Source organism: Aspergillus fischeri, genomic scaffold (genome assembly GCF_000149645.3).
Source record: "Aspergillus fischeri NRRL 181 1099437636264 genomic scaffold, whole genome shotgun sequence".
Taxonomy (NCBI): Eukaryota; Fungi; Ascomycota; class Eurotiomycetes; order Eurotiales; family Aspergillaceae; genus Aspergillus; species Aspergillus fischeri.
The window spans coordinates 5587162-5612427 of record NW_001509762.1 but is presented as its reverse complement, the minus strand read 5'-3'; the positions used below and the strand labels follow the sequence as shown (position 1 = coordinate 5612427).

At 49.6% G+C, this 25266-nt stretch overlaps 9 protein-coding genes across 9 annotated transcripts, besides 7 other annotated features; 7 read left to right on the top strand and 2 right to left on the bottom strand.

Moving 5' to 3' along the window:
* Positions 1-119: 119 nt before the first annotated feature.
* Positions 120-1519, top strand: NFIA_091210 (pepsin-like aspartic protease; the record flags this gene model as incomplete). The annotated part of the gene is made up of 3 exons (XM_001261058.1): positions 120-517; positions 573-1336; positions 1392-1519. 3 exons carry the CDS (start codon positions 120-122, stop codon positions 1517-1519), a joined length of 1290 nt encoding a protein of 429 aa, XP_001261059.1.
* Positions 1520-1769: 250 nt separating this feature from the next.
* Positions 1770-1803: a microsatellite.
* A 97-nt stretch (positions 1804-1900) lies between these two features.
* Positions 1901-3442: a mobile genetic element.
* A 160-nt stretch (positions 3443-3602) lies between these two features.
* Positions 3603-3636: a microsatellite.
* Positions 3637-4029: 393 nt separating this feature from the next.
* On the top strand, positions 4030-5376 carry NFIA_091200 (putative cofactor for methionyl- and glutamyl-tRNA synthetases; the record flags this gene model as incomplete). The annotated part of the gene is made up of 1 exon (XM_001261057.1): positions 4030-5376. The coding sequence occupies one exon, from the start codon at positions 4030-4032 to the stop codon at positions 5374-5376; it is 1347 nt and encodes a 448-aa protein (XP_001261058.1).
* Positions 4697-4734: a microsatellite.
* Positions 5377-5859: 483 nt separating the features above from the next.
* NFIA_091190 (2,3-butanediol dehydrogenase) lies at positions 5860-7220 on the top strand (the record flags this gene model as incomplete). Its single annotated transcript, XM_001261056.1, has 6 exons — positions 5860-5943; positions 5997-6030; positions 6097-6345; positions 6399-6485; positions 6554-7033; positions 7093-7220. 6 exons carry the CDS (start codon positions 5860-5862, stop codon positions 7218-7220), a joined length of 1062 nt encoding a protein of 353 aa, XP_001261057.1.
* Positions 7221-8553: 1333 nt separating this feature from the next.
* Positions 8554-8587: a microsatellite.
* Positions 8555-8587: a microsatellite.
* Positions 8588-8938: 351 nt separating this feature from the next.
* Positions 8939-10036, top strand: NFIA_091180 (glycosyltransferase family protein; the record flags this gene model as incomplete). Its single annotated transcript, XM_001261055.1, has 2 exons — positions 8939-9571; positions 9635-10036. The coding sequence occupies 2 exons, from the start codon at positions 8939-8941 to the stop codon at positions 10034-10036; spliced, it is 1035 nt and encodes a 344-aa protein (XP_001261056.1).
* Positions 10037-10825: 789 nt separating this feature from the next.
* Positions 10826-12538, top strand: NFIA_091170 (ANP1/MMN9/VAN1 family protein; the record flags this gene model as incomplete). Its single annotated transcript, XM_001261054.1, has 4 exons — positions 10826-10908; positions 11023-11705; positions 11761-12080; positions 12134-12538. 4 exons carry the CDS (start codon positions 10826-10828, stop codon positions 12536-12538), a joined length of 1491 nt encoding a protein of 496 aa, XP_001261055.1.
* A 750-nt stretch (positions 12539-13288) lies between these two features.
* On the top strand, positions 13289-14660 carry NFIA_091160 (putative sister chromatid cohesion protein Dcc1; the record flags this gene model as incomplete). Its single annotated transcript, XM_001261053.1, has 4 exons — positions 13289-13407; positions 13464-14194; positions 14255-14421; positions 14493-14660. The coding sequence occupies 4 exons, from the start codon at positions 13289-13291 to the stop codon at positions 14658-14660; spliced, it is 1185 nt and encodes a 394-aa protein (XP_001261054.1).
* Positions 14661-14797: 137 nt separating this feature from the next.
* NFIA_091150 (uncharacterized protein) lies at positions 14798-15970 on the bottom strand (the record flags this gene model as incomplete). The annotated part of the gene is made up of 1 exon (XM_001261052.1): positions 14798-15970. One exon carries the CDS (start codon positions 15968-15970, stop codon positions 14798-14800), a length of 1173 nt encoding a protein of 390 aa, XP_001261053.1.
* A 1953-nt stretch (positions 15971-17923) lies between these two features.
* NFIA_091140 (putative RING finger protein) lies at positions 17924-20365 on the top strand (the record flags this gene model as incomplete). Its single annotated transcript, XM_001261051.1, has 3 exons — positions 17924-18549; positions 18616-18884; positions 18942-20365. 3 exons carry the CDS (start codon positions 17924-17926, stop codon positions 20363-20365), a joined length of 2319 nt encoding a protein of 772 aa, XP_001261052.1.
* Positions 20366-21489: 1124 nt separating this feature from the next.
* NFIA_091130 (putative mitotic spindle checkpoint protein (Mad2B)) lies at positions 21490-22323 on the bottom strand (the record flags this gene model as incomplete). Its single annotated transcript, XM_001261050.1, has 1 exon — positions 21490-22323. The coding sequence occupies one exon, from the start codon at positions 22321-22323 to the stop codon at positions 21490-21492; it is 834 nt and encodes a 277-aa protein (XP_001261051.1).
* A 2381-nt stretch (positions 22324-24704) lies between these two features.
* Positions 24705-25265: a mobile genetic element.
* Position 25266: the final 1 nt, after the last annotated feature.

Genomic DNA, 25266 nt, shown 5'->3' with positions numbered 1-25266 from the left:
TTTAATTTACTTCCGGCTTGATCTCTGTCTTGTTTGGAGGCTTTCCACCTTCAGCTGCTAGAAGCAGCAAATACGATCATTGATTTGAAGACTGGAAATAGAGGCAGTATCGGGCCAATATGCATTCACTACAGTCTTTTCTCTTCCTGCTGCTCCTTGGCTACGGCGTGTTCGCTGCACCAACGTCGCCACGAGCTCAATCTCAGGGCAGGTCCTTCAAGGTTGAGCGGATCAAGCGTGGAAACTCCATTCACGGCCCGACTGCTCTACGCAGAGCCTATCGGAAGTTTGGCATAGTTCCTATGACCTTTGGCGTCGATCTGTCGGACTTTGAGCCTTTCAACACGACATCTATCTCAAGCACCGCTGCCAATCTACTCGTAACCGATGCCCAGGAGCCAGAGCAGACTGGTGCAGTTAGTGCGCAATCTGTCCAGAACGATGCTGCTTTCGTCAGCCCTGTGACGATCGGTGGGCAGAAAATAGTGATGAACTTTGACACCGGCTCAGCAGACTTGTAAGTTCAATTGAATTACTTTACCAACAGAGCTTACTGACTGGGATTTCACCAGCTGGGTGATGAACACGGAGCTTCCGGCGAGTGCCCAGGTCGGCCACACTGTCTTCGATCCTTCCAAGTCGTCCACTTTTAAGAAGATGGAAGGAGCTACTTTTGAGATCAAATACGGCGATTCGTCTTTCGCTAATGGTGGCGTCGGAACTGATACCGTTGATATTGGTGGCGCAACCGTTACCGGTCAAGCGATCGGTATCCCGACGAGCGTGTCCGATTCCTTTGTGGAAGATACGTACTCGAACGGTCTCGTTGGCCTGGGCTTTTCGTCCCTCAATACAGTTCAGCCCCAGCAGCAGAAGACGTTCTTCGACAATATCGCCGACAGTCTGGACGAGCCAGTCATGACGGCGCATTTGAAGAGCGATGGTGTCGGCGAGTACGAGTTCGGAATCATTGATCAAACCAAGTACCAAGGCGACATGATCAACGTGACCGTGGACTCCTCGGGCGGTTTCTGGCAGTTCCAGTCGGCCCATTACAAGGTCGGAGATGGTTCTATCCAGACCATCCAGAATAATGCTATTGCCATCGCTGATACCGGCACTTCATTGATGCTTCTCGATGACACAGTGGTAAATGCCTACTACGCGCAGGTCAAAGGCGCGCAGTATGCCAGCAGCGCCGGCGGTTACATCTATCCCTGTGGTACTGAACTGCCTAATCTCGCGGTTGCTGTCGGCGCAAAGCACTTGGCGACGGTACCTGGCACATTCCTGGATTTTGCAGAGGTTGGAATTAACAAAACGACGGGACAAACTGGTAAGACGATGATCTTCGCGTACGAAAGTTCATGTACTGACATATCATCTTGTAGTATGTTTTGGTGGTATCCAGTCCAACCAGGGCACTTCGATGCAGATCCTTGGTGATGTCTTCCTCAAGGCCTTTTTCGTTGTCTTTGACCTGCGAGGCCCATCTATTGGACTTGCCTCGCCCAAGTAGTCTGACTGCTTGTTGCCAAAAATGTAACGTCCTTTTAGAAGCTGAACTCCAAATTCGTCCTGTACATCATTACAGATACACTGTCTCCATAGATTTAAATAATACACCGTGACTTGGTTTCCGATATTGCGAACTGGAATCTGCCGTCTGTCGAAGAGCAGATTATTGCACACAGTGTGCATAATTACAATATGCTCAGATGACTCAGCTGGCACTGAGTCATCCAGCCCTAGCTTAACTAACGTAATCCACAACCGAGCGGGCCACACAACCGAGCGGGCCACCTCACGCGTTTCTACGTACTCTCAAGAGAGTAAGGCAGTTCAAACATCAATCATGCCACCAAAATCATCTACAAAGTTACAAAATTCAGTTGAGCAAGAAGGACGGATAATTCTTGCTATATCAGCCCTTAAAAAGCAAGAAATTCGCACTGTTCGTGAAGCAGCACGTGTTTTTAATGTACCCCGTACAACTCTCCAGCGGCGATGGAATGGGCATGGTTTTCGGGCTGAGACACGCGCCAATGGGCATAAAATGACTCAGAATGAAGAGGAATCGCTTATTAGATGGATTTTATCTATGGATCAACGTGGAGCGGCTCCCCGACCGTCTCATGTGCGAGAAATGGCAAATATCCTCCTTGCAAAGCGTGGTTTACCTACTATCCAAACTGTTGGAGAGAATTGGGTATATAACTTCATTAAACGGCATGATGAGATCAAAACCCGATTCTCTAGGCGCTATAATCACCAGCGTGCCAAATGTGAAGACCCAAAGATCATCCAAGAATGGTTCAATCGTGTCCAGATCACAATGATGCAGCATGGGATTGCGCTAGAAGATATCTACAACTTTGATGAAACTGGCTTTGCAATGGGCTTAGTAGCTACTGCTAAGGTAGTTACAAGAGCTGAGATGCTTGGTCGGCCCTTCCTTATCCAGCCAGGGAACCGCGAATGGGTTACATCTATAGAGTGTATTAACTCTACTGGATGGGTACTTCCACCATGCATTATCTTCAAAGGAAAGGTCCATATTGAGGGATGGTATCAAGATCCAGCCTTACCAGCAGACTGGCGGATCGAGGTCAGTGAGAATGGATGGACGACTGATCAGATTGGATTACGGTGGCTTCAGAAAGTCTTTATTCCTGCTACTACTAGTCGTACGACTGGAAGATACCGACTCTTGATTCTTGATGGCCATGGAAGCCATCTAACACCTCAATTTGATCAGATCTGCAGTGAGAATGATATTATTCCAATCTGCATGCCTGCGCATTCATCACATCTCCTTCAACCTCTGGATGTTGGCTGTTTCTCTCCGCTAAAACGTGCATATGGCCGCCTGATTGAGGATAAGATGCGACTTGGTTTCAACCATATTGATAAGTTTGACTTCCTCGAGGCCTATCCACAAGCTCGTACGGCAATCTTTTCAGCAGACAATATTAGAAGTGGTTTTTCAGCAACTGGATTAATACCACTAAATCCAGATCGGGTGCTCAGTCAGCTTAATATTCAACTTAAAACCCCTACACCACCAGGCAGCCGATCAACAGATTCTATCCCAAAAACGCCTTACAATCTTGAGCAGTTGAAAAAGCAGGAAAGTACGCTTAAGAAGCTACTTAGGGAGCGTACATACAGCCCTCCTACCCCTACTAAGGCTGTGCTAGATCAGATTATCAAGGGGTGTGAGATGGCAATGAATAATGCTGTCCTTCTTGCAAAGGAAAATCAGGATCTACGTGCTGCACATGAGAAGCAGCTTCAAAATAGGAAGCGATCTAGGAGGCAGATAGAAGCTGCAGAGGGATTCTCTATCCAGGAAGGCCAGGAGTTCATTCAACAGCGGAATCAGGCTGCTGAAGCTATTCCAACTATCCCTCCAGAGCAGGTAGTAGATACAGAACAACGCCCTCAACGGGCACCCCCCCGCTGCAGTGACTGCCATATTCTAGGCCATAGGCGATTGCAATGTCCGCAGCGCAAGAATAGCTAGTTTTAGTAATGCAAAGTTATTTTAGGGGTTGAAAATAGCCTTTGATTTCTACTCCGGCCAAAAAAAGCATGTAAGGTGGCCCGCTCGGTTGTGTGGCCCGCTCGGTTGTGGATTACGTTAACTAGTTAGTTAACTATGGGAAAAGAAAAAGTAAAGGTAAAAAGAGACTAACCGGATGCAGTCGGTCATTGACACCGCGGAAGCCGAGAAATGCTGTAGCAAGACGAAGTCTGATGGTATCTAGCCAAATCCAATTGTAATCATCTCTTTTATCAAGTCAATTATACAAGGATCCCATCACTCTAGGGATCTGGGTCTTAGTCAAGTTGAATTTCCTCAAGGTTTCTGTGACTCTGACGGGGGCCGCCAGAACAACAGCCCCGCGGATCAGTCAACCCTCCAGATTATTATTCCTACGCCTGAGGCCGACTTCTGCTGCCCCTCTTCTTAACTTCACCACCTCGCCTCTGTCCTCCTTCGCCGTTCGTCGCCCATTCGCAAACATGGCTATCAACTCTGCTCCCGAGTCTTCTCTCCTCTCCCTTCTCTACCGCTCGTACCCCGCTGCAGTTTCTCCCGACGCCACAGAGCTTGATCTTCTCCATGCCTCCCCCAAAATCTTTCCTCAGACGACTTTCTCCGTTGAGGAGCAGGCTTCGATCAAGCAATGGCTAGACACCATTTCTGGTCTCCAGAATGCCTTGACCAAAGACGACAAGTCCGTGGTTACGGCCATCCTCGGACAGCTGAACAGTCACCTGGCCGCGCGCACAACTTTGCTGGGAACCAAGCCGTCCGTTGCTGATATCGCCGCATACGCTCTGCTCGCTCCCCTCGTTGAGAAATGGACCCCTGAAGAACGCACTGGTGAGCAGGGGTACCATCACATTGTGCGACACATCGACTTTGTGCAAAATAGCCGCCTGTTCGCTCTCCAGATCCCCGACGAGGAGAAGATCAGCATCGACGTGAACGACGTGCGATTCGTTCCCAAGCCCGTGGACCCGAAGGAAGAGAAGGAGCGCAAAAAGAGGGAGAAGGCTGCGGCCCAGAACCCGGATGCTGGCAAACCTCTGGTCGTTGGACAGGGCAAGCCCGAGAAGGCGGCGACTGGCGGCGCGGCCGATCAGGCCGCTGACTCCGCCGCTGGCGCGCCGCCCAAGGTTAATAAGAAGGAGAAGAAGGAGAAGAAGGAAAAGAAGGAGAAGGCGCCCAAGCCTGCTCCCGCGCCCGCTGCTCCCCCTTCTCCGTCGCTCATCGACCTCCGCGTTGGTCACATCCTCCGTGCCATCAACCACCCCAATGCGGACTCCCTCTACGTTTCTACCATCGACTGTGGTGATGCTCCCGGTACCGAGAACACTTCGGTAGATGAGGAGACCGGAAAGACCGTGCGTACCGTATGCTCGGGTCTGAACGGCCTTGTTCCCCTGGAGGAGATGCAGAACAGAAAGATTGTTGCCGTCTGCAACTTGAAGCCTGTAACTATGCGTGGTATCAAGTCTACAGCCATGGTTCTGGCAGCATCGCCTCGCGTTGCCGAAGGCGAGGACTCGCACGCTGGACCCGTTGAGCTGGTCACCCCTCCCGCCGACGCACCTGCCGGTACCCGCATTGGCTTCGAGGGTTGGTTTGACGGCGAGCCCGAGAAGGTGCTCAACCCCAAGAAGAAGGTCTGGGAGACCTTCCAGCCTGGGTTCACCACCACGGACAGCCTGGAAGTTGCGTTCGACATGAGCGCTGTTCCCGCCGTGCAGGGCCAGGAGGGCAAGCCGGCCCTGGGCAAATTGGTTGCTAAAACCGGAGGTGTCTGTACAGTAAAGTCTCTGAAGGGAGCTACTGTTCGGTAGAGAATTTATCGGGGGGAAAAGTCCATTCTTCCTTTTGTCGTTCAATCATGGGAGATGGTTACAAGGAGTGGTCTGCGATTTCGTGCAGAGGCAGCAACATAAATAGCATTTACCCTCTTAGCATCAACAACATGTCCAACGAGAAATGAATGTTTCAGTTTTCATTTTTCCCTTTTCCTTTCCTTGCCGACTCCATTTGTATCTGCAATCTCGATTCGCGAGCATCCAAGGCAATAAGGCATCAGTCACCCCGCAGACCCCTCTTCGGAGCTTACCCGACCCCTCACTATCTGCAAAGACCGTTTCTAGAGTCTTGTCTCATGTCTAGGGAATAAATAATCATCAGTTCTTCGCACGGCTTAGTTCCGCAACTCATTCTGCCGTATATTACGGGGCCATCGGGGACCCCGATGAACCAGTCCCGACAGTAACTGATACAACATCAACTCGCCTACGCTAGAACCTCGATATCTACACTTCACAATGAGAGCTGTCCGATTCCATGGCCGCGGCGATGTCCGTGTTGACGAGATTGATGAGCCCGTCTGCGGGGAGGGGCAGGTCAAGGTTACCGGCATTTGGTATTCTGCTTTCTTGAGCAAGTAAACTAACATGGACAGATCCGACCTGCATTTGTAGGGATCTGTGGAAGTGGTATGCTCGTCTTCGTTCTTTGGTGGTCTTGATCAATCTGACGGCGCTTGCTTACATGGCATATAGACCTACACGAGTACCTCGCAGGTCCCATCACAGTTCCCTCAACACCGCATCCAATCACGGGCGGGAGCGTCCCCGTCACCCTGGGTCATGAGTTCAGTGGTGTGGTAGAGGAGGTCGGCGCGGGCGTTTCACGACTGAAAGTCGGTGATTGCGTGGCTGTCAGACCGAATCTGTATGATGGGACGTGTGCGAGTTGTCTAGCCGGTTGGCGGAACTGTTGTCAGAATTTGGGATTTATTGGGTATAGCAGTGAGTGAGTTTCTGGGCGAATGAGTGGAGGTGTGGCGCTGATATTTGAGCAGGCGATGCAGGAGGTTTGTCAGATCATGTTGTTGTAGGTGAGAAGCATGCGATTCTGTTACCGGAGGGTTTCCCACTTGATCTTGGGGGTGAGTTTATGGCTTTCTACCGATGATATAAGATCGGGTGATTCATTAACCTTGCGGTGCATATGCAGCCCTCGTCGAACCCCTTACTGTGGCCTGGCATGCAGCTAGCCGTGCCTCCGTCCGGCCCGACGACACTGTCCTCGTGGTAGGGGGAGGACCCATCGGTCTCGCTGTCGTTCAGGTCCTGAAAGCCCGCGGAGTCAAGTCCATCATAGTCTCCGAAGTATCCTCACAGCGTAAGCAGTTTGCGAGACAACTAGGTGCGACTGAGGTCTTTGATCCGCGGACGGATGATATTGTGGCTTCAGTTCGCGCAATGACGGCAGGAGTGGGAGCAGCCATCGCATTTGAATGCTCCGGCGTGCAAGTGGGCTTGGACACGGCTGTGCAGGCTATTCGAGCCAGGGGAACGGTGACCATAGTATCGCTGTGGGAGGAGAAGCCGAAGATCGATGCGCTCGATATGGTTTTACGCGAGAAACATGTCATTGGCGCTGTGATTTGTGACGATGGTGATTTTGAAGCTGTCATTGATGCGATTTCATCAGGCACGTTTCTTCTGTCGTATGGGGCCCGATTGTTACTGGTTATGCTGACGAGCATATAGGAAAGCTCTCCCCTCGAGCGATGATCACGAGCAAGATCCTGATGGAGGACGTGGTGGCCAAGGGATTCAAGGCTTTGATTGACGAGCGGGACAAGCATGTCAAGATCCTAGTTGAGGTGTCTACATGACAAAGCCATCAAACAGCAAACAATCAATAGTCTAGACGCCAGAAGCTCGTACGAATGAGCCCATACTGCAGAAAAAGCAATTATCTTCCACATGGCTATGCATGGATTTAAGGGCGCAGCGCCATTTTGGCCCCTAGCTTTCGGTAAAGCCCGATAGAACGTCAGGCAACGTCAGGCTGACTGGCAAGCGCAAAGGATGTAGCTCAGGTTCCGAATATTGGTATAGACACGTGTTGGATACGATTCTGTGCTGTTTGCAATCAGACCAGTCCGGTAGTCAGCATGCATCTTCCCGACGATTTGGGTATTCCGAAGCGAGTAAACAATGCCTACACAATGCCTTAATTTATTCTTCATAGGTTATCTGAATCTTCGATTTATCGTGATCCTGCAGTTTGTAGTCCAACCTTCGATGGAATATCCCATAAGTCGACACAGTATCTAGAAGTGAGAATTCGCTACTCACCAATGTAGTTGTAGTGTTCTACAGTTCTAGCTCTTCGCATCCAGCTAGAATCATTAGCTTAGACCGTTAATCCATCCCAGACAAATCGGTAATAACCCAATGTGGTAATGTGCGTATTTGGTTGGCTGCATACGAACAGGCGTTCGACCGCGCCATTTGATGAACAGCCAAGACCGCCACCGTCAATGACAATGTGCTAATTTTTGGACTAGTCAATTGGTGACTTGGTCGAAAAAAGGTTCTGTTTTGTCTCATGTGTTGTTCATCGGCAGTTTTCACTACTTGTTAGTAGGACAGTTGCAGTTTAAGAGGTGGGACTGTGGAAGTATCATCTGGTGCATGAGTCGGACAGTTGGACAGTGCTCAGTATAGTTGGGTTTGTCATTCTGTCTGACAGCTCCTGTCTCTATAGATCATCATCATTGGATATTATACTGCTTGTATTACTCCGTAGATTATGTCTCACCTCCACTGCAACTGATGAATGGACGAGTGTTGGGCTATGGAGAAGAAACCCTCCGCTTCCCAGAAACAGACAGAATCCTGCTATTTGTATTCTGATACGACCATTTAGCACAGTTCTATAGATACTTTTATCCCCCCACTCTCTTCCGCAATGATGGAGGCCAAAACTCGGACTTTGAAGTCAAATCTACCACCAGTTCTCGCTGCCAAAAGACTCAGACCCCCATCATCTAGACATTGTTATGCTTCGCCAAGTGGCTCTCACCCCACTCAGTCCGCTGGCTCATTTTGACTAGTCTATAGCCCAGTGGAGCAAGTTCCGATTCAGCTCGCAGCATCTGGGTTCTGTTCAAATCGTTGCTGTCCCTATTTACAGTTATCGCATCAATCTCACCTTTGTTTTTTCCTTTCCTTTCCTTTCCTTTCCTTTTCCTTTTGCCCCTCGCTTTCAATCGTTCTCATACAGTTGTACATTCGTTGGTCTGGTCCGACTGCAGTTTTAATCTCTTGTTAGACATCCCCCTCCCCCCCCCCCCCCAAAAAAAATCGGCCCCATTTTAGCAAAGTTTATGAAACTCTTTTCATCTGAGGATCGTCTGATATATATAACTCTGAAACAGGACGCAAGTTCTATCGTTATAGCCCCCTGTGGTTGCATCGCCATACTTCTGTTTCAGACGCAAACTACCTTATGTCATGTTGATTTGATGATCTATACACAACTATCTACATCCTAACTACGCCCTGTGCGTTGAACCGGCTATATACCCAATCTCACATTTCCATCATGTCGAAACCACTCCAAGGAACTGCAATCATTACCGGGGGCAACGGGACCCTCGGCTCAGAGATAGCTATCGCTATCGCAAAAACGCAGCCTTTCGTGCACTTGCTGCTTCTTGCGCGCGATATCAGAACCGACAGCGTGAAGGACCTGCTACAGAAAATCCGCCTCATCGGGCCTAGATCTGTCGAAGTGGCCAAAGTCAACCTGGCCAGTTTCAACTCGGTCGTCAGCTTCTGTCAGAATACTGTGGAAAGGGTCCGAACGAAAGAGATCCCGCCGGTAATGCTCCTGATCAATTCTGCTGTCATGGCATCTTATGTCACCGATCCAGTCACACCGGATGGATATGATCCGGTCTACCAGGTTAATTGCATTGCACCGTTCCTGTTGACGGTCAGCCTACTTGAAGCTTTCCGAGCCGGCAATGGCACGCCGGACGGCGGTGCCAGAGTCATCAATATTGGATGCTCTGCCATATCCTGTGGCTCGTTGAACTATTTCGACGACAGCCCAGACAATGCGCCGAAACCGCCCGGCACTCCATTGAGTGCAAAGGAAGGGAATGCGCGGTTTGGGAGCAGTAAGCTGATCATGAGTGCCGCCATGTATGCGTTACGGCGGAGTCTGGTCCTGGTAAGTTTATCGGTAGCTTTGCGCGTGTGAGTAGCCGAACAATACTGACAATGCAATACGTAGACTGGCAACATGTCACTCAACATATACACTCTGGACCCCGGAGGATTGGAAGGGAAGAGACATCTGACGACGGATGCCCCCTTATCGGTCCGAATGGCACATTCAACTCGGTCTAGCCTCGGGCCATTCCTGAGAGTGTTCTCCAAGAGCGCTATCAACAAGGCCAGTGTTCCAGCCAAGGTCATTGCGAAAGTCGCATTCCAGAGAGAAACAGTGGAGCTCTGGGGCAGGGAGCGCTATTATATCTTGGACAGCGACTACGAGGCCGGATCCGTCATTTTGGCATTGCGAGACCCGTCCCTGATGGATTCACTGCTAAAGAAAATGCTGCGGCAGGTCGAGATTGGTGTCAAGGGAATGGGCTCACCAGACTCGAGGATCTCGCGGGTACACGGCAATTGAAAGAAAAGTTCTTCAATTTATATTCTCGGAGTTGATTCCTTTTTTCTCATTCGTCCTTCTTTTCTCTGCTGCAACACATGGCGATCACTAGCATTTGGTTTGGCATGAAGCATTCTTCGGGAGTTTGCCCTTGGGACAGGATAGGTATCTTTGTCAATGGTTTGCGTTATGTACATTATAACTGTAAAATAATTGAAACCTGGAACTTGACGATAAGCAATCACCAATGGTGTTCTATCTTGCTGACTTCGTTGCGGAAGATAAGTATGTTGCACGGCCGCAAACGTCTTGACGGTTATACCTTATGTGTCCGGATGGAGTAACAGTGGCCGGATGACATCGAATAATCAAAGCGGCGAAACAATTTGGCTGGACAGGAATACTTGGCCAGTGGTTTGGTTCTTGATCCAGCCAGCTTTCCTACAGTACCTTAGTTTCACGCTTGTCTAGCACGCTCATGCACCTAATTAATCTCCTTTGTTGGATTGATTAATTAATTTGAGGATACTACATTGATTTTGTGTTTTAGTTAACCGTTCTTATATTGAAGCTGGCCTCTCTGGGACTCTGAAGATCTACATACCCATCGTACGCATCCGCGATTCCACCCCTTCGCAGCCAAATTGCAACTACTTTCGTCTCTCCGCCTTGACACGTAATCGAGGCGGGATTTGAGCCAGTGCCGTTCTGGTGTCCGTTTGTCTGCATCTCCAGGATCGAGGAGCCTTCTGGTTCCTGTGACTTCTGGATATTTGATCTGCGCCTACACATGCTGTGATACCCCGAGAAATGAACAGGCATCACGCCTTTGCCAATGGCTACTCTGCCTACCCCCGCGGGCAGAGCAGAGCATTTTCCATCTCTCCTCATCGGTAAGTTGCTTTTGGTTTCGTCATCTGCGCGGGATTGCGTTTCTGCGGATCTATCAGAGTAGCAGACACCACTAGCGTTTTGAATTCAAGCTGATTTCTTGTCTGCACTGTTAGTTTTCAACCACGTCCGCAATCTGCCCTAAGACGTCGAAGACTGCTCATCCAGCGGCTATGTCTCATCGGTGGCATCTCTCTGCTAATACTCGTCCTCATCTTTCCTTCCTGGCGCGCCGCGATTCTTCCCACGTTGTCCCTTGGACTTATGCATTCCAGCGAAGATCTACAGCTACAGACCGTCCGATATTATGACCTGTCCAAAGTACAAGGCACGGCGCAAGGATGGGAGAAAGGGGAGCGTGTACTTATGTTGACACCTCTCCGAGACGCCTCGTCGCATCTGCCGATGTTCTTCTCACACCTCCGAAATCTCACCTACCCTCACAACCTCATCGATCTAGCGTTTCTGGTGTCGGACTCGAAGGATGATACGTTGGGAATGCTGACGCGTATGCTTGAGGAGGTCCAAAACGATCCTGATCCCAAGATGACGTTCGGAGAAATTTCGGTCATACAAAAGGATTTTGGGCAGAAGGTGCAGCAGGATGTGGAAAGTAGACATGGATTTGCTGCACAGGCGGGAAGGAGAAAACTGATGGCCCAGGCGAGGAATTGGCTGCTGAGTGCTACTCTACGTCCGACGCACAGCTGGGTTTACTGGAGAGACGCCGATGTTGAGACTGCTCCTCGCACTATCCTGGAGGACTTGATGCGGCATGACAAAGATGTCATTGTACCGAGTAAGTTGTACCGTCTGGATTCTTGCGATTTCCGATCTAATAGGCCTGGCAATAGATGTCTGGCGACCACTCCCTGACTGGCTTGGTGGGGAACAGCCCTATGACTTGAACTCATGGCAGGAGTCGGAGACGGCTTTGGCTCTGGCTGAAACATTGGACGAGGATGCGGTGATTGTAGAGGGATATGCCGAGTATGCTACCTGGCGGCCTCACCTCGCCTACCTTCGCGATCCATTTGGAGATCCTGACATGGAGATGGAGCTGGATGGTGTCGGAGGTGTCAGTATCCTAGCCAAGGCAAAGGTATTTCGCTCTGGAGTTCATTTTCCCGCTTTCAGTTTCGAGAAGCACGCTGAAACTGAAGCGTTTGGGAAAGTAAGTGTCGTCTTGGTTCTTTGTGCAGTGCGCAAAATGCTAAATTTCACCAGATGGCTAAGCGCATGGGATTCTCGGTCATCGGTCTTCCTCACTACACGATCTGGCACCTTTACGAACCTAGCGTAGACGACCTTCGACACATGGAAGAAATGGAGCAGGAGCGGAAGGCTAGGGAGAGAGAAGAGAAGGAGCAAGCCGAACGAGCTGAGCGCATGAAGGCCCTCTTCGTGGATCCCGGGCCGCAATGGGATATCGACAAAGCCTTCGTGCAGGATTCAATCCAAACTGAGAAAGAGGAGGCAGGCCAGACCAAGGCCGACGGAGTGACAGGGGCAGCAGAGGTTAAAGACGTGCAGGGTTCTGCAAGTCACCCTGTCGCTGCTTCACCAAAGCCGAGTGTCAATGCCGCGCCAGTCGCGCAAGGAAGCCCCGGGGAGGCAGAGCGGAGCGTGTAAAGGCTTCCGACCTCGATTTGATCTGTATTGATCTTGCGCATCCTGGAGCCAGTCGAGCTGTTCTCTCGCCAAACCCTTTCTCTCCATGACCATCTTCCGGCACAGCTTCTCGCGGATCGTTATCGTCATCTTCACTAGACGCATACTTCCTGGATACTAACATCATGCTTCCTCCTTCCCTATACTCGTTTTGGATGCATCAATCGCTGTACTGGTTACAGTGTGGTTTTCTTCCTGCTCCGGCTGGGCTGTTTCTACGGCCCGGCGCTTTTGTAAATCTACATAGACAGTTTTCTTTTTGCTTCATTCAGCCATGTCTTACTCCATCATATAGTCCAAGTTTCGCGAGCTCAAGTGATTTCAATTGGTATGCTGGTTGCTTTCGAATACAAGAACAATCAGTGAAGAGAATTCACATCTATTGAACATAAATCACTAGCTACCACATAGGAAAATCCGGGGAGCAATACAGGACTTCATATTCCCATCCCAAAGATGTTCTGGAATCGAAGTAGATCTGGGTCCCTCATTAAGCAATGGTCTGTGCGCCCATCATTATCGCGGACATGGCGCGTACCGCGTTCAGGAACTTTTTGAACCCTGCTGTACAGCGTACCTCGATAGTCACACCTACGAGAACCGCCCAATACGGACGCTCTTCAAGTGTATCTAACCGACAAGTAACTACCTTATCCGAAGCGACAGGCAGAGAGCTTCGAAGCGCCAGCGGCAATAAAACACCAACCCACCATGTCTACCCAAGCCGCCCGAAGCATCCTCTTCACACACACATCCCCTCAGCAAGGGTTCAGATTACTCGAGCTATCCTCAGAACTAGCGGAGCTCCTCTCTTCGAAAGAAGCACCAACGTATTTAAACCCCCCATTACTTCATTCGTACCAGGAAATCCCTAACGCGTCACCAGCCTCGAGCTCAAATCCCCCTCAGCATCACACCTTCCGAACTCAAGCACAGATTCCGAGCATCACGACTATGTCAATCTATGCACTCCAAACCGAACCTACCGTATCCGTCTAGTCCAATCCTCGAACCCGATCCATATCCTCCAGCCTAGCGACGGCGGCGCCCAACGAGGCGACATCACCATGGTCGGCGCGGACGACGAGATGAACCTCGTGGAGACGGTCACGACAATCGCAAAGTGCGGGTCCACGCTGGAATTGCATACTCCGGCGGAAGGGTTCTCGGCGGTTTCGTTCCTCGGGAGAATTCTGGCGGTGTACGACGGGGATGAAGGGAGTGAAGCTGTGGGCTTCGATCTAGAGCCGAGTGAGAAGGACGGTGTCATACGTCGGATTTTTGAGGATGTCCCTGTTTCACGGGCGCAGTGTGAAGCCGGTTGGATTGAGATCTGTGCCTTTGTGCTTGGTCGGGCGCATAAGGGTGAGGATGCTGCGCGGTGCTGTCGGCGGCCTTCTGCCAGAGCGAAGCTGGAGGTGTGGAAGAGGGTTCTCGAGGGCGCGGTGCTGCAGGGTATTCATCTTGACCAGCAGTTTCTTGTGTCGGATCTGTGGAAGTCGGTGCTGGATGATGGTGATGAGGAGCCGTTTCCGCGGGCGCTGTTCGAGGCTGTTGTCAAGAGAGTTTGTGAAGCAGATGGTCAGGCTCAAGGGCTTGTTGACGGGGACATGAAGTGTGAGTTACAGCCGTGAAAGCTTGGAAAACGGTCAATGTCTGACGGCGATACTCGCGCAGGGGCTAGCATCGACAAGGCCAGGTGCACACGATGGGTCGGCGAGACGTATCTGGAGGCTATGGCGCCTGCTCAGGGATCGGCAATTGGGCGAAGCGAGTTCCTCAATGCTTGGAAGGATCATCTTCCTGATTCATGGCGGGATGAAGTGGCATTGCCTAAACTGACGGTATGTGTCCGGTTATAGTCAGCCAATTGTCTTTGTTTTGAACCTGATTACAGAGTACTGATTTCCTACAGGAGAACTCCTACAGGCATCCAGACCAAACAACAATCTACTTCGTCAACAACATCGACAGACATAAGATCAAGAAGAATATCTCGACAGATGCCAATACTGCTGCGGCAGCCAAAAAGTCACGAAACTGGCATGAACTGTTCAGAAACCAAAAGAGACAGAAGAATTGAAGACAAAATCTATGTTCCATTGACATCTCTCGTGGACCTGTCAGGCTGTATCAGGCTCTATCTCTAGCGGATTCTTCACGACGAAAACGATGACCACCCGGAACGAAAACATGAAACGTGGTAGAAGCCAACATCTTTCAACACCATGCATATTTCTCGTTCCAGAGCCATTCGACCTCTTCACCTAGGTCTTGTGCGGCGCCTGTCCACCTCAAGCTAGCGATGCTGCTTTTCTCTCGGTGAATCAGCTCTGCTGGGGAATCTAGCATGGCAACTGCCTTCTGCAACAGCGGAGTTGGATTCCAGAAATCGACCTTTGCCATATCCCATTCGTGAGCCTCGAGTTGAGCCCTCCTCAGGATAGCAGCCATGGCCTTTGCTGTCGCTTCAGTCTCTTCCGGCGTGGTCGGTTCATCATACACCCATCGCAAAATGAACAAAGTGTTGTCCTGGGGTGTCTCGCCAAAGTTCCTGTTCCAGGCACAGTACACTTTTGCCTTGTCCTCACCAGCGCCCTTGATTAGCGGCGGGGCTCGGTCGTCATGAAGCTTCTCTGCATAGAACTCTTCCCTCGCCCAGTGCCAAACGAAATGGTCAAAGTCCGGAAGGATTGCTACGTGGGCGATTGGGGTCTTCTCGGAGGCAGCACGCAGGGATTCCCGTTCTTTTTGTAAGACTCGATCGCTACACATGCATTTGCGAACGTCATCGGCAACCAAGGTTCTCGCCTTTGGTAGATTTGCCCGTGAGGACAGGTCATATTCTTCCCTGGAGATAGGTGGAAGAGAGATGTGCGAAGAAGGAAACGGCTTCCACCCAAATTGCGCATAAAAGTTCTTTCCGATATCCGAAAACAGCACGCTGAAGAGTGATCTACTTCTGGGCTCGTTTTCCATTTGCCACGTCTCCAGCTTCGTGCACAATTCCTGCATCATTCTCTTGGCGTAACCTTTGCCTCTGTGTTCAGGTCGACAATAGACGCTCCCGACTCCATGGGTAGCAACATCTTCCACCTTGCCGTGGTGAGCCAGCAAAGCCTTCTTCTTGTATGTCTCACAAGAACTCAAGATCGTCCGTTGGCCTTCTGGCTCCCTACGGTCAACCAAAAGCCAACAGGTCAAGCCATCCTTAACCAATCGCTGCTGATACAAATGGTTCTCTCTTGCGATGTACGTCTCGACGTCTAAACGGCCCTTCCACGCTGCACTGTTGAGCCTGATGGACTTGATCCGTTCCTCTGGTGTGGCAGGGACCAGAACCAACTCAGGCGAATCTCCTGGCGGCATCTCCGTGGGGTTAGCGGCAATCATTGTGTCCAAAAGGCGATTAATTGAAAAGACTCAAGTGTTTTCTAGCCGGTACCGAACAGGAAACTATCAGTTCTTCGGGTAATGACTCATTCAGTCCGTTATTGTAAGGCGATGCACTAGTTACTGATAAGGTGGACGACCAGACGCGATTGAAATAAGTTTGGAAGACAATGCCAATGAGGGCGAAATCTACGCACCGGGCCGGTCTGGGGGTGATATAATGAGCGGCCATTGTCCTACATTCCCATGGATGTTGTTTCCATTTGTCATGATTTCCGATGGCAAGCGATGGCAAGCGATAAGCACTCTAGTTGGAGGCTGTACCTGCCTGTCCTGGTCATGACGTATGGGGCCCTTTAGAGCGGAACGGAGGAAATGCGGAGAGAATTCTCCATAACCCCCTAGCTACTTCGGACTCCGGAGTATGTACCAGAGTTCAGCACAATCAATGTTGCCTATGAAGGTTAGGGCACAGGGTAGAACTGGGTCTGATGACCAGCGCTAGTTCGTCTTTGTCCTAGTCACACGCCCTTTGCTAGTGAAACATGTAGAGCCTATCATCAGGTATCATCCAACTCCTCATGAAGCAGGAATACCATTCAGAATTCTGCTTGCTGGCATTCTTCAAACTATCAGAGTACTCAAATGACATAACAATGAAGAAAATGTAGTCGTGGTCCGAAACCCAAGGAGACTCCCAAGGGAGCTGTTAATGACGACACTATTCCTAATCGGACTAGCTTCCCTGGCAGATGGAACCAAGGTCAATACCCCGCTAGACCTCATTGGGAAAAGTAGATAGGCTCCCGACCAGAACACGAATCTAGCTTCGAGCCCTGGATCCGTTCGATATGATACTTAAATGCTTGTATTGCAGAGGATGTGAAACTTTTGACGTTTAAGATCCTGATCTCTACCAGAGAAGAGCCTTTTCGTTCATAGTTCCATCATGGCCCGTGTCTCACCCAGGATTAGAACAACTGACAGGCGGTCTCATACTGCCATATTGAATCACGTGGGGCGGGCTGTCTTACTTTTGGAGGAGTTGTTCGTGCCTTAAAGATAGACGCCCTGTTGTGTGAAGTCTCTTCATATTAACAGCACTGGGCTATTCGCCTTGCCTGAGTTATTCAGAGAGTCTTCATGGGGCCTTGTACGTGATGCAGCAGTCAAGTCCATTTCTCCTCGAAGCTTCGCCCCACCAGCGATTTTGTTTGCCCCAGGCTTGATCATATCCTGAGTATCGAATCGAAGCGCTTCATTCGAGGTTACAGGGCAGACAGCAAAATTCTAGCTTAGAAAATTTGGCAACAAACAGTCGCATCAACTTGAAGAATAGTCTCCGTCTCGATGATAGATGATGATGATCTCTTGAACCTGAAGTTCTAACACAGTAGGTGCTGGCTTTCCTCGGTGCCTCAGGCTTATCATCTCTCCAGTATCTCCATTGATAGAAAGTCCAATTGCTCTATTATTCGTTTCTCGACTTGTGGCATCTATTCTGTTCTACCTCCATATTCTTTCGTATAGATCACTGTTATTGTCATTCAAGCATGAATAATAATTAGTTTGCAGGACCGCCCAGTTTCGTGGAGGTCGATGTATTCACTTCAGTGTCCTGATTTCTACCAGCCTCCATCATAGGCCTCATGAAACTTGGGAAAACCAGCTCACATCTGTTGTTGACGTCTTCCTTCCGGCCTTCAGACCAGCCCCCATCTTTATTGGAACTTTCCAGTGTTCATGCCCTCCTCTCTCTCTCTCCATCTCCCTCCGTACCCTCGCTTCGACAGAAGATCTCTTCCCAATCACCTTTCCTACTTTCATTTCACACTTTCACATTTCTCTTTAAGCACAATCTGCACGTACTTGCAAAGTAGAAAACTTCTTATCTATCTTCCAGCTGTACTGTTTAAACTTCGATTGCTACTTGCCTCTTTTCGTTGAGCCAAGATGGCCCAGGTCTCCATGGGCTCGGTTGCCGCAGAGGCTGCAGACAACTATGCCCTCGACCATGACATCCAAAGCGAATCAGGCTTGGAAGATCTTGACAACGATTCCTCCTGGGACTCCGATGTACAGAACTATGACTGGGACTCTGACTGGTCAGACGAGGACGCCACTCCTGCTAGACCTGCGAAGAGGATAGCTGTCAATCGTGATAAGCACGCCGACTTCATTGACTTGACTGACGAGCCATCCCTTCCAGCACCAGGTACTATGTCAACTCCAACAACAGCTGCGCCTGCCACGCTCATGGCGGCCACTCCCTGTCAATACTCTCATGATACAGCCGCATTGTCGGTTCAGATCATGGAGCTTTTTCCAGATATCTGCCGCGAATATCTGAAAGGAATTTTGTCTCGCTATGCGGGCAACATGTCTCTCGCTGAAGCGAATGTGGCCTCTGAAAAGCTGTTGGCCACGAAGGAGATGGTGGTCGAGGAAATCTTGGCCAACCCGTCATATCCCAAGCGCAAACAGCTGAAGAGAAAGAGAGAAGAGACCAAAGACGATGACAAAGATAATAAATGGACATCTATAAACCACGACGGGGAGATTTGGTATCAGGAAGCCGCGTAAGTATTCACCTGCGACGTCTTCGACGTATGAGACCTGTTCCAATGCTTACGACGCTGCTCTAGGGCGTACTTACTCGGAGACATGTTCCCCTTTGTACCAGATTCTTACATCCGCCAGATACTCAGGGAGAAGAAGAATCTGTTTTCAGCTTGTCAAGCTCTGTCAACTGCAGAAAATGCGCCTGCACCTACTCGGCGGCCTTACGACAAATTGAAACGGGCAAGAGTCCGCAGACATAAGGATATACGCTTGGACATATACAATCATCCGGCCTATGGAGAGTTGCAGATGGAAGCGAAAGATGCCAAGCTAAAGCTTGCCAAGGATGCTGGTAAGCTTTTCTGTCAGTGTCAGTATGAGATTCGCTTTTGCTGACTAGTGCATACAGAGCTCATTCACAATCAGAAAAGGCAAGAAGAGGCCGAGAGAAGGAACCAAGAGCAGCACGCCCGGGCGGGGACTCTAGTAGAGTGCCAATGCTGCTATTCTGATGTTCCTCCAAACAGAGCCATAACATGCGAAGGAGAGAATGTTCATTTCTTCTGCTTCTCCTGCATCCGCAAATCTGCAGAGACACAGATTGGCCTCATGAAGTACCAGCTTCAATGCTTTGACACTAGCGGTTGTCAGGCTGGCTTTCCGCGCTCCGAGATAAAGGAGGTGCTTGGATCTTCGATGATGGCAAAATTGGATGCTCTCCAACAGCAAGACGAGATCTCTCGTGCCAGCATCGAAGGGCTGGAAAGCTGCCCATTCTGCGAATTCAAGGCCATCTGCCCACCAGTCGATGAAGACCGGGAGTTCCGTTGCTGCAACCCATCCTGTGAGGTGGTCAGCTGCCGGTTATGCAAGTATGTCACCCACGTACCCAAAACGTGCGAAGAAGCGAAAAAAGACAGGGGCGTCTCTGAGCGCCACCTGGTCGAAGAAGCCATGAGTGAGGCTCTGATTCGCAATTGTCCTCGGTGCAAAGTCAAAATCGTCAAGGAGTTCGGTTGCAACAAAATGACATGCCCGAGTTGCAGGTGCTGCATGTGTTACTTGTGTAAGAAAGACATTACCCGCGAACAATATGCTCATTTCGGCTATGGTCCCAACGCCTGTGCCGTCGAAGATGATCCCACGCGTGACCAGAAAGAGGTCGAACAAGCACAGAAGAAGACAATCGAGGAGATTCGGGCAGAGAATCCCGGCCTCACCAGTGAGGAACTCCAGGTGAAACTTCCGGAGGCGAATAACGCAAATCAGAGAAGGGATCGGGCGAGGGCTCCTTACCACTTTCATCGAGACCCGGCCTTCAATGTTATTATGCAAGCTCAGCGCCAAGCTCGACTCGAAGCAAATCAACAGCGTGCCTTGGAGCGGGAGCGACTTAATCCCTTCGCGCAAGCCATCGACGATTTCCAGGGATTCTTGGATGCTATACAGTTTCCTGCGTTTGGACATTACGACATGCCGAATGCGATTAACAACCCACCTCCGGCCGGCCAACCCCATCTTGACGCTCCCGGTGAGCATCGTGCTCCTGCAGGAGCAGGTTTGGCAGCCAACATAGCCGGTGCTGGACAACCGGCGGGAACTGGCCTGCGCAATGATCCTTTCCTCGTCGACGATCCCGTGCCAGCGAATCAGAATCAGCCCGCTGTATACGCCCCCTATGATCAGTACTTTCCACCTCCGATGCTTGCGAATGCTCAGCGAGGCATCATGCCTCCTGCTCCGCATCACCTGAACGCAGATCCATACGGCATCCAATACATTGGACAGCAACCACTACCAGCTTACAGAAACGACTTCTATCCATTTTTCTGAGCATGCACCACCTCCAAGGAGTCTCTTCTCTCGGAAAAAGTTGACCTAGTCGCGGTTATCTTCAAGAGACATCCAAATTCAACAAAACGACCCCAGAGACTCCCTGTTGACGGCGACAAGCGCCTACGCGCTCGCGGCTCGACTCTCCACTGGTTTATGTGTGGCTCCTACCTTCCTGTTCTAGAATCAGTACGCTTCATTTCCTACACAGCTTGTGATTTCAAATCGACTCGCCTTAAAAAACTGTTCTATACCCCCTTTGCACTTGCCTATCCGCCTACTTTCTCCAGCTACACGGTATTTTCCCTCGGTCTTATTGTTCTTAGCTACTACCTCCAAGCGCAGCGATCTGATTAATAACCCTGGCTCATACTGCTTTGTTCCCCCGATCCATGGAAACCAGCGTACTAGGTTGAAAATGTCAGATAATGATGAAAATCTTTACCACTTCATCAACTCAGTTGTGTAGAGTCAAACAGTAGTATCAGTGCTCCATGTCAGGTAACTACGGCGGATCACTTTGTGCCCGAAGACTCGGTAGACTGACCCGTATCCGTAGACCTGCACTTGGTTGACGGTATATCGTGGCGGCGTTGCTATCGACTTTTTACTATTTTGCATGATATTTGTATTGGCTAAGATCATCTGATAACGCAACTCCACGCAAGAGATGAGAGAAGTACTGAAAGAAAATGGTATGGAAGGTCGAGACAATGATAGAAAGGAAAAAGAAAAAAGGTGATCAAAGAAGGAAAATGATGTGAGAAAAAGAGTCAAAAGACGACAGCGAGAGACGGGCGAAAAAATGAGGAAAGATAATGAGAAATGGGAGAGCACAGTAGAGAAATGAGAGATTTGAGCTGTTCTATGTAAATGCCATGCGAGTCCCAGAAATCGTCCGCGCCCCATTTATGTATTTGCGCCACTCTTTTCAGACGACAGATATTTGCTCCTCATCCATCATGTATGTTCGATCATTGGTCACGCTAATTCAAGAATGAAACTGAAAGGAAAGAGACAAGAAAAGGATCACAGATGGAGAACAGTAAGCGCAAGGGTAAGGAATGAGACACAGAACCCTAAGCAGACTGATGATTAAAGCATCAAGAGACAGGCAATGCAATTCATGGAGGATGTTCGGAATCCACTGGTTCATTAAACTTCTGTCGCGCCTCTTCCACCCATAGTTCCAAGCGAAGCTCGCCAGCTTCTACGCGTCGTACGGGTACCGTTTTGGCTCGACCATTCGACACTTTGGGGGGAGGTTGATGCAGGTCGCCATTTTTCGATTTGGAAACGGAGTAAGGAGCAGTACACGACCTCAGGTGAATCTTCCCGGGTTCGGCGACAATCCAGGTCTGTTCTTCCTTTGTGGTGCCAGCAGGAGGTAATGCATCCTCCCGAACTTCGATACAGACGGTAAAGCTGAACTCGTCATCTCGAGGCAACGGAGTCAACCGCGCGCAAGCAGAGGCCAGTCTCGCGAGGCAAGCACGGAACTGCGCTTCAAGGTCGACAGTTGTAGGAGCGGAACCCCGATCGGGACCGGAAACACCTGGCTTGGATGAATCTTCTTTTCTGTCTTCAAATGTTGTGTTGACATCTCCGGCGGAAACACGGGGGAACCCCGACAGATCAAAGGCATATCGTTCGAGGGGCTGATTTGTGCGGAGAGATGAAATGATGATACTGACAGCGGTGATAGTGCCTTTCAAGATCTCCGTCCCGACCGCGATTGACGCATCATTGATGTAGTCACACACCTTTGGGTGACGGGATTGTCGCACTGGGTAGTTGTAGGCCCGGACCGGTAAAAATGTTGCTCGCGGATAAACCGACCGAAGAAAGAGGATTTGGTGGATTGACACGGTTAGAAAGTTTGTGAAGGATGCCGCCAACGCAGATTGATTGTTTGGCATCGACATGGGCACTGTGACCGGAGCGGAGAAGGTGGTCATGGTGGTGGTCGTAGTACTGCTCTCACTGGCTATCGGCATTGCCGTCGAAAGCTCTAGTATCGTCGTTTCCACGGGAAAGATGAAGTTGACGGTATCTCGATTCTGAGTGTTGTTCCACCCTGAAGCTAATCATCGCTCTGCCTTGTGTTCAGACAATGTGTCAACCACTATTTCTCTCACCAAACCATGGGAGATGACGTGTAGATCTGCCGAGTTGGAATTGTCGCGACAGAGGACGGGCGGGAATGATGTGATATCGAGAACGAAAGAAAGGCAAATAGAACTGAGATATGAACACAGAAAAAGCAGGACCGTCTATAATAGAATACAAATTTTTGAGAGAAAACAAAGGAGAAGAGAATCAACGTGTTGTATGATATTGAAAGTGTTGAGAGGGGATGGAGGCGGGGAGGGGGAGGAGGGGGGCTTGGTGGTGGTTGGTGGTTAGGTTAAGTCTTGAGGGTAAAGATTGGGAAGCAGAGAACGTGGATGACCGAGAAGGAGCAGGTGAGGAGTTAAGAAATGAACATAAGTAGTAAGTAATTGTAACGAAAAGAAGAGGTCTTTTTTAGTCTGTAATTTAGTGGGCAGAAAGATATGGATGACATGGAGGGGAGGGGCGGGAATAGTACAGAACCTGAACAAGGTACAGAGTACGAATTAGGTATTTCATGGGGGTGATTGATACTTACATACAGACAACAGGTTTTGAAGACAAGGGACATGCAAAGAAAGCTCAAAACATTGGCATGTACTAATGGACTCGTCGATATCGTGATAGTCGAATAGAAAGGGTCGAAAGATATCAATCAAATAGAAAATGATTATGACCGCACAAGGGGGGAAAATAAGGAATCAAAGAGATATAAGTAGTCGTTCGATGATAATGAGAAGTACTCAAAAGAGCGTTTCTGTCTTGTTTCGCTTCGTTTTAAGGTACGGGAATTCCTCTTTTTGTAGTTCCTGGTTTTTTTGCTGTTGTTTCCAGGTTCAGTTTACCCTGTACCCCCACTAGTTCTTGCTTGCTGAAAAACTTCAAAGATACTTGGAAAGGAGTATTATGCACAGATTGAATGTGGGCTTTCTAGAAAGGGCAAACAAGGGGTCTTCTTGTACCCGTTTGAATGTGGATAGATCCGTTAGGTGGATGACTTGGGAGACCCTTTGTGCGATGGAGAGAGGGAGTGAGAGTATGTGGGCTGCTCCTCACAGGGATGTGTCGGAATTAAATCGATCTGAGCAGCTCAGACCGAATATTAATGCAAGCTTATATGCGCCACACAAGCGAGAGTGGTAAAAGAAGAAGGCGAGGCGAGAAATCAGGTCAACAGAAAAGAAGGGAAAAAGTGGTAGGCAAACATTCTGGAGGGGAAAAGGCGCGGAAGGTCAACTACCCCAAGCCATCACGTGGTTGCGTCATGGGTGTGGGTGCCGTGCAGAACAGCTTGAACAGGAGTCTCAACTCTGTACTCTGTACGCACTCGACTATGGGCAGAAAGTAACTGAGGACATATGACTCGAGCTGACAGAAGAAAGTAAGTGTTGCTCCTGACCCAAATCTCACTGTCCCAAGGAAAGGTCGACAGGAGAACCATTCCGTTCATATGGTCAACAATTGACCTGTCTTATCTTCAAGCGTGACGATTATTATTATTGTATTATATTGTGCATTAGCACTTGTATATTGAGGTCAGCATTGAAGACAATATCCATGATCCGTCCTGTGCTGCTCTTGAAGTCCTCATCTCAAAAACTCTTTCGTTCTCCACCAGAATCAAGTATCGGGTGGCTCAACCGCTCAAAACGCTCTGGTTGGTACACAGTATGGCCTCCATGGCGACTTATGGCCGATCATCTCTGTTAAAGCAAAGCGAAAAGACGAGGGCATTAGTAAGCCCACAGTAGTAACATCACGAGATTCACAAGTTGGAATGGCAGGAGAGGAACAAGGACTTTTGAAATGACATGTCATCACTGATTCCTAGGCGCGGTTGATATTCAACTGCATCCTATTGTTCTGACTGCTCATCGCTGTATACAAAGATCGAATTTTCCGAGCTGCTTTATTCGAGGTTACAACAGCGACAGGGGTCCTCTGGGTTCTATCATGTCATCAATATCCTCCTACGTCATGGCATGTAATGTATTTGGTAAGCGAACGCCGCACGCAAGCGAGCGCCGCACCTCCACCCGATTCCCACCTCCAGGTGAGATTCAAGCACCTTTATCAACAAAACAATTGCATTTCTATAGAAAAACTAATTAGGAACACGATTAGGACATTGCAACCGTCTATGCCCTAGATTATGACATTCACTGCAGCGTGGTGGCGCTCGTACGCGTGGTTCAACTGCAGGAAGCCCTGGATCCCTAGACACAGTATCTTGAGCTTCAAAGACCTGATTCTCTTGCTGGAATCGCTCCTGGCCTTCCTGGATAGAAAGACCCTCTGCAGCATTAAGCTGCCTAGTAGATCTCTTGCGTTTTTTAAGCTGTTTCTCATGCGCAGCTCGTAAATCACGAATTTCTTGACGCGCAAGAGCTGCCTCATTTAAGGCTAATTCGCTGCATTTGATAATCTTGTCTAATCGTACCTCTAAGGAAGAGGTAGGACTCTGTGAGCGTGAGCCTTGCCGTAAACGCTTCTGGAGCTTCCTTTTTACTGTAGATGCCTGCTTCTCGAGCTGCCTGGTAGTATAGGGTGTTTTAGGCTCTGAATTGGTTGACCGACTGGCTGGTGGTGTAGGCGTATTTAGCTGAATATTAAGCTGGCTGAGCACCCTCTCTGGGTTATATGGAACTAGTCCAGTAGCAGAGAAACCACTGCAGATATTGCTAGTAGTATAGATCTCTGTACGCGCCTGAGGGAAGGCTTCAAGAAAGTCAAGCTTGTCAATATGATTAAACCCAAGGCGCATCTTGGTTCCACTAAGCGCCCGTATG